This window comes from Salvia miltiorrhiza, chromosome 8, assembly GCF_028751815.1.
Source record: "Salvia miltiorrhiza cultivar Shanhuang (shh) chromosome 8, IMPLAD_Smil_shh, whole genome shotgun sequence".
NCBI lineage: Eukaryota > Viridiplantae > Streptophyta > Magnoliopsida > Lamiales > Lamiaceae > Salvia > Salvia miltiorrhiza.
In genome coordinates, this window is record NC_080394.1 from 46,646,161 (window position 1) to 46,654,334 (window position 8,174).

Sequence of the window (8,174 nt, forward strand, 5' to 3'; positions counted from 1 at the left end):
ATATCGCACATTCTCAATCTGAACATCCATGAGTTTCAACGTAAATGATCAAAAACTAAACTAGGAAAGTTAAATTTGAACAGAATCGAAGTTGGTTGATCTCTTTGTGTATGGTGATATCTCCTTTTATCATTTTCAAAATTATACAGGATACCTAAATGTCATTCTTGTCAAAGAGGGTGTTTGGCGAAGCTTATAAGCTCAATTTAAAACAGCTGATAAGTTGTTTAGCAGTTTATAAGCTTCTTGAAAGTGTCGGGCAAAATAAGTTTATAAAAAGCTTATAAGCGGTAAAATGAAGCTCTAAGAGCTTATAAGCTCTCAAAAAATAAGTTCATCTACTCAAACTTATTTTCTCATTTTCTTTTAAGCAAAACTCATTTTATAAAAATAACATTATGATTTTTTAATTTTATTATATATCATTTTAATTTCATATCGTTTCGATTTTTTCTGTCTAACTAAAACTTCTCTTTCTAGCTTATAAGCTCAATCATTCAAACACTTTGACAACTTATAATATCTTAAGAAACTATATCTTATAAGCTCTTGAAACATTGAGCTTATAAGCTCTTGAAACATTTTATAAGTTCCAAGAGCTTATAAGCTCTTTAAAATAAATTAGCCAAATATCTTCTAAGTCTTATAATGTAGTGCCCCAAAATATTTTTTTTAGTACAAAATTCCTCTTCTTTAATTTATTTCAATAATTAAATTTTAAGTCTTATAAATCGCGCCTAGATATTGCATGAGCACGAGCATTTAATTATAAGAAATTCAAAGCATTATTTATTTTACCTATTAGTATTATTTCTATAGTTATATTTTTAATTTCTCTTTTATATACTACATATTTTTTTATAAAGTCCAAATAGCTATTTATTGAGAAAATCCAAATTCTTTTAATTTATGAAGCCCATTTCTTGGGCCCGAAGAAAAATAGTATAAGGTTTTGCACACTTCCTTTATTTTATTTTATTTCCGTTCATAGTTACAGCTGCAAAATTTTACCCTAGTCAAGCTTTCCTTGTGAAGTCATGGGAAGAATAATTGATTGATACTATTTCTAAAAATAAACTCTCAACCTCTTGTATAAATAGCAGCTCCTTTCACCTCATTTCTCACACTTAAAAATAAAAATCACCGAACTCTTCTCCTGAGTGAGGTAAACTCTATATCTTGTGGCTTCTTTTCTAATATTTGTGTTGCGGTTCTTTCTCGTCAAAGAGAAGAACAATATCTCATTTTTCCACTCAGCCATTTCCGAATAGGGCACACCATTTTCTTTATTCCCTAGCTTTGTGTCAGATTTTTCGTACATATAGTCTTGCAATGTTTCTTTTTTTTATTTTTTTCTCCTAATCCTAACATGCTACTGCTGCATATGTATTAAGTATATATATATATATATATATATATATAATATGTAATGATTTCCTAGTTTATACTATAAACATGAGTGTCCTATATCTAACTTTTCATTTATTTTAAGCATAAATATTTATTAGGGAGTCTTCTACATGTGTATATATATATATATATATAAGTGGATACATATGTTTATTTATTTTAACATTTTTGTTGAAGTTTAACATATGTATTAATTATGTACCTTTCATTTTAGATACATATACATATATATATATATATATATATAGTAGTCATAAGTATATGTACATATATATTATTTAATGTTATCCTATTACAAGATGATGCATATGCAGTCCTTATTTATTTATTTATTTAAGTAATAATAACTATATATATATATAAGTCTTCCTCGTTATTTATGTTAGTGAGTGGTGATTTCATTCTACCAAATACATATTGTAATTGTTGTATATATTTGATTAGTAAATTATTAGTAATAATAGAAAAAGATTTTATTTACATTTATAGATCCATCTTCATGTGCATTCTTTGATTAAACATATCTTAATTATGATTTCATAATTCATTTTAGGAACGGCGCGCGAGACTTGATTATTTAATTGCGAGTTTTATCCAAGAAAGGTTAAAGTGGGGTTATAACGTTGCATTTAACGTTTATCCTTATTATACGTTTTACTCAATTTATATGTGTGAGAAGCAGGCAGAGCCTCCGGGCTATGAGACAGAAAGTTATAACCTACGGGTTATATGAGACAGAAAGTTATAGCCTACGGGTTATATGAGACAGAAAGTTATAACCTACGGGTTATATGAGACAGAAAGTTATAGCCTACGGGTTATATGAGACAAAAAGTTATAACCTACGGGTTATATGAGACAGAAAGTTATAGCCTACGGGCAATAAGAGACAGAAAGTTATAGCCTACGGGCTATATGAGACAGAAAGTTATATAGCCTTCGGGCTAAGAGACAGAAAGTTATTGCTTTCGGGCAATATGAAAGAGCAGACAATTTTCTTTGCACTTATATTTTGTTGTGATTCTTATAATATGGATAAATGCACCCCACTGAGTTTATTGTACTCACCCCAAAACAATATCTTTTTCAGGAGATGACTCGGGCGATGGGAGGCGGGGCGAATGATGGTCAAAGATGAAAGAAGAATAATATTTTATTTTCAATTAGAATAAAGACTCAATTTATGATGTTTAATCACATTTTCTCCGTTGGATTTGAATTTTAGTTATTTAAGTATTGAAATCTTATTATTTTTATTCAAAGTGCATTTTATTATTTTAAAGAAAATTGGGGCGTCACAGTATGGTATCAGAACAGGTCTACGTTTCTGTAGACTTGCAATAAAAATCTTTTTATGAAAAATGACCATCATCGCAACCGCCACATCGCTACCGAGTGAGGTAAAAGTCAAAAGTGTATTTATGATGCTTTAAGTTTTCTTGATGAAGTTAGATTTTATTTTTTTTAATTTTTATTTTTCTCTTCTCATGTCCTCGAGATTACTTATCTAGATGATTAGAACACGCAAAACCTGTAGAATAAGTACATCGGTGCCAACACGTGTACAAGAATTGGGACGACGAATCTCTTAGAATCAATGAGAATTAGTACCTATCGTTGTTTTTTTTTATCGCACAACTCTTACTATATACCGCATTATTTTAGTTTATGGCCAGAACAAGTGGTAACAGGAGACCTCCGGCAGACGAAAAATCTGATAGCGAAGCCACTCAATCGATGGGAAATAGGAATCAAAATCGAAATGATGTTAATACGCTGGCCTACGTGCTTGCACAAGCACTGAGAGGAGTATTGCCTCAGCAACCGCATCAACCTCAAGCAGAAGGTGGAAATGGAGTAGTAGCTCAATTTCGAAGCATGGCACCGCCAATTCTAAGAGGGAATGAAGGACCCTTAGGAACCGAGGAGTGGATGCGCCAGATGGAACGCATTTTCAACTACATGCGTTGCAGGGACGACTTGAAAGTGACATGTGCAGCCTTCCAACTAACAAACGATGCAGGACACTGGTGGGAGTCGGAAACTGCTGCCCTTACTGAAGAGCAGATGAGAGCCATCACCTGGAGAACGTTCAAGGAGAAAGTAATGGGAAAGTATTTCCCAAGGGCTTTTCGCAAACAAAAGGAGATAGAGCTCATGAACTTGGAACAAGGAAACATGACCATTTTGGAATACGAGCGGAAATTTACCCAACTAGGCCGTTTTGCTCCCCACCTGGTGGACACCGATGAAAAGAAGGCTTGGAGGTTTGAGAATGGGTTACGTCCTGAGATTGGAGGGCACTTAGCAGCTCTAAACATCACATCATACTCGGAAATCTTAGAACGAGCCCAAGCAGTCGCATCACGCCTGAAACTGGACAACTCTGTGGTTCGACCTCAACATACTGGAGAAAAGAGGCACTGGGATGATCGAGACAAAATGAGGAACTCCCAGTCAGAAAAGAAACCAAGGAGTAATGTGGGAGACGACCAAGATTTGGCGCCGCACAAACCTCTTTGTCCACGTTGTCAGTGTTACCATTTCGGAGAGTGCAAATCTGGCGAGAACGTATGCTTCCGATGTCACAAAGGAGGCACATGGCGATGAACTGCCCAGAAGCACGGAGTACGAATGTTTCGAACAACAACAACGTCCCGATTTGGCGGAATAAGGACAATAACTGGGGAAGAAATCACGGCAACAACAACAACAGGGGAAGTAACCAAAATTACAACAATAATGGTGCCCGCAAGGGAGAGGCACGAGTTTATGCCATGAACCAGGAAGAGTTAGATAGAGAGGCTCAAACTATGCCAGGTATCTTACCCGTTTCGAACAAGATTGCTCTAGTACTATTTCTTTCCAGTGCTTCGCATTCATTTATCGCAAGGAGATTTTTTTACGAAAAGCTGAGGGAACCCTTGAAGGTAAGAATTCCCTCAGGAAAGGTGGTGGGAATAGATCGTTTGACAAGGGAGAAAAACTAAGACCTCGTTACATCAGGCCCTTTGATAGTCTCGAAAGAGATAGTGAGGTAGTATATCGATTAGTGTCGCCGTCAAGCTTGACTTCGATACATAACGTCTTATATGTCTCGTCTTTGAGAAAATTCGTCCATGACCCGGGCAATATTGTGAATAACGTCGAGCTAGAACTTGATAGGGACCTAATTTATGATAAACACCCGATAGCCATTTTAGATAGAAAAGTTCGTGAGTTAAGAAGTAAAGAAATCCCTCTAGTTAAGTCCAATGGAGTAGGCATGACCATAATAGTGCTACATGGAAAAAGGAAGGTGACATTAGATCTAGATACCCTCTTTTGTTTGATTCAGGTAAGTAATTTCGAGGACGAAATTTTTTTTTAGTTGGTAAGGTTGTAGTGCCCCAAAATATTTTTTTTAGTACAAAATTCCTCTTCTTTAATTTATTTCAATAATTAAATTTTAAGTCTTATAAATCGCGCCTAGATATTGCATGAGCACGAGCATTTAATTATAAGAAATTCAAAGCATTATTTATTTTACCTATTAGTATTATTTCTATAGTTATATTTTTAATTTCTCTTTTATATACTACATATTTTTTTATAACGTCCAAATAGCTATTTATTGAGAAAATCCAAATTCTTTTAATTTATGAAGCCCATTTCTTGGGCCCGAAGAAAAATAGTATAAGGTTTTGCACACTTCCTTTATTTTATTTTATTTTCGTTCATAGTTACAGCTGCAAAATTTTACCCTAGTCAAGCTTTCCTTGTGAAGTCATGGGAAGAATAATTGATTGATACTATTTCTAAAAATAAACTCTCAACCTCTTGTATAAATAGCAGCTCCTTTCACCTCATTTCTCACACTTAAAAATAAAAATCACCGAACTCTTCTCCTGAGTGAGGTAAACTCTCTATCTTGTGGCTTCTTTTCTAATATTTGTGTTGCGGTTCTTTCTCGTCAAAGAGAAGAACAATATCTCATTTTTCCACTCAGCCATTTCCGAATAGGGCACACCATTTTCTTTATTCCCTAGCTTTGTGTCAGATTTTTCGTACATATAGTCTTGCAATGTTTCTTTTTTTATTTTGTTCTCCTAATCCTAACATGCTACTGCTGCATATGTATTAAGTATATATATATATATATATATATATATATAATATGTAATGATTTCCTAGTTTATACTATAAACATGAGTGTCCTATATCTAACTTTTCATTTATTTTAAGCATAAATATTTATTAGGGAGTCTTCTACGTGTATATATATATATATATATATATATATATATATATATATAAGTGGATACATATGTTTATTTATTTTAACATTTTTGTTGAAGTTTAACATATGTATTAATTATGTACCTTTCATTTTAGATACGTATACATATATATATATATAGTAGTCATAAGTATATGTACATATATATTATTTAATGTTATCCTATTACAAGATGATGCATATGCAGTCCTTATTTATTTATTTATTTAAGTAATAATAACTATATATATATATATAAGTCTTCCTCGTTATTTATGTTAGTGAGTGGTGATTTCATTCTACCAAATACATATTGTAATTGTTGTATATATTTGATTAGTAAATTATTAGTAATAATAGAAAAAGATTTTATTTACATTTGTAGATCCATCTTCATGTGCATTCTTTGATTAAACATATCTTAATTATGATTTCATAATTCATTTTAGGAACGGCGCGCGAGACTTGATTATTTAATTGCGAGTTTTATCCAAGAAAGGTTAAAGTGGGGTAATAACGTTGCATTTAACGTTTATCCTTATTATACGTTTTACTCAATTTATATGTGTGAGAAGCAGGCAGAGCCTCCGGGCTATGAGACAGAAAGTTATAACCTACGGGTTATATGAGACAGAAAGTTATAGCCTACGGGTTATATGAGACAGAAAGTTATAACCTACGGGTTATATGAGACAGAAAGTTATAGCCTACGGGTTATATGAGACAAAAAGTTATAACCTACGGGTTATATGAGATAGAAAGTTATAGCCTACGGGCAATAAGAGACAGAAAGTTATAGCCTACGGGCTATATGAGACAGAAAGTTATATAGCCTTCGGGCTAAGAGACAGAAAGTTATTGCTTTCGGGCAATATGAAAGAGCAGACAATTTTCTTTGCACTTATATTTTGTTGTGATTCTTATAATATGGATAAATGCACCCCACTGAGTTTATTGTACTCACCCCAAAACAATATCTTTTTCAGGAGATGACTCGGGCGATGGGAGGCGGGGCGAATGATGGTCAAAGATGAAAGAAGAATAATATTTTATTTTCAATTAGAATAAAGACTCAATTTATGATGTTTAATCACATTTTCTCCGTTGGATTTGAATTTTAGTTATTTAAGTATTGAAATCTTATTATTTTTATTCAAAGTGCATTTTATTATTTTAAAGAAAATTGGGGCGTCACAGTATGGTATCAGAGCAGGTCTACGTTTCTGTAGACTTGCAATAAAAATCTTTTTATGAAAAATGACCATCATCGCAACCGCCACATCGCTACCGAGTGAGGTAAAAGTCAAAAGTGTATTTATGATGCTTTAAGTTTTCTTGATGAAGTTAGATTTTATTTTTTTTAATTTTTATTTTTCTCTTCTCATGTCCTCGAGATTACTTATCTAGATGATTAGAACACGCAAAACCTGTAGAATAAGTACATCGGTGCCAACACGTGTACAAGAATTGGGACGACGAATCTCTTAGAATCAATGAGAATTAGTACCTATCGTTGTTTTTTTTTATCGCACAACTCTTACTATATACCGCATTATTTTAGTTTATGGCCAGAACAAGTGGTAACAGGAGACCTCCGGCAGACGAAAAATCTGATAGCGAAGCCACTCAATCGATGGGAAATAGGAATCGAAATCGAAATGATGTTAATACGCTGGCCTACGTGCTTGCACAAGCACTGAGAGGAGTATTGCCTCAGCAACCGCATCAACCTCAAGCAGAAGGTGGAAATGGAGTAGTAGCTCAATTTCGAAGCATGGCACCGCCAATTCTAAGAGGGAATGAAGGACCCTTAGGAACCGAGGAGTGGATGCGCCAGATGGAACGCATTTTCAACTACATGCGTTGCAGGGATGACTTGAAAGTGACATGTGCAGCCTTCCAACTAACAGACGACGCAGGACACTGGTGGGAGTCGGAAACTGCTGCCCTTACTGAAGAGCAGATGAGAGCCATCACCTGGAGAACGTTCAAGGAGAAAGTAATGGGAAAGTATTTCCCAAGGGCTTTTCGCAAACAAAAGGAGATAGAGCTCATGAACTTGGAACAAGGAAACATGACCATTTTGGAATACGAGCGGAAATTTACCCAACTAGGCCGTTTTGCTCCCCACTTGGTGGACACCGATGAAAAGAAGGCTTGGAGGTTTGAGAATGGGTTACGTCCTGAGATTGGAGGGCACTTAGCAGCTCTAAACATCACATCATACTCGGAAATCTTAGAACGAGCCCAAGCAGTCGCATCACGCCTGAAACTGGACAACTCTGTGGTTCGACCTCAACATACTGGAGAAAAGAGGCACTGGGATGATCGAGACAAAATGAGGAACTCCCAGTCAGAAAAGAAACCAAGGAGTAATGTGGGAGACGACCAAGATTTGGCGCCGCACAAACCTCTTTGTCCACGTTGTCAGTGTTACCATTTCGGAGAGTGCAAATCTGGCGAGAACGTATGCTTCCGATGTCACAAAGGAGGCACATGGCGATGA

At 34.8% G+C, this 8,174-nt stretch overlaps 2 protein-coding genes across 2 annotated transcripts; both read left to right on the plus strand.

Annotated features, from left to right (window-relative positions):
• Positions 1–3,078: 3,078 nt before the first annotated feature.
• LOC130998557 (uncharacterized) lies at positions 3,079–4,020 on the plus strand. The gene has a single exon (XM_057923973.1). The coding sequence runs from the start codon at positions 3,079–3,081 to the stop codon at positions 4,018–4,020; it is 942 nt and encodes a 313-aa protein (XP_057779956.1).
• Positions 4,021–7,232: 3,212 nt separating this feature from the next.
• On the plus strand, positions 7,233–8,174 carry LOC130998558 (uncharacterized). Its single transcript, XM_057923974.1, has one exon. The coding sequence runs from the start codon at positions 7,233–7,235 to the stop codon at positions 8,172–8,174; it is 942 nt and encodes a 313-aa protein (XP_057779957.1).

What these genes read in the sequence shown, in the direction of transcription:
- LOC130998558 (XM_057923974.1), top strand. Translation starts at nt 7,233, where the DNA reads ATGGCCAGAACAAGTGGTAACAGGAGACCTCCGGCAGACGAAAAATCT.
- LOC130998557 (XM_057923973.1), top strand. Translation starts at nt 3,079, where the DNA reads ATGGCCAGAACAAGTGGTAACAGGAGACCTCCGGCAGACGAAAAATCT.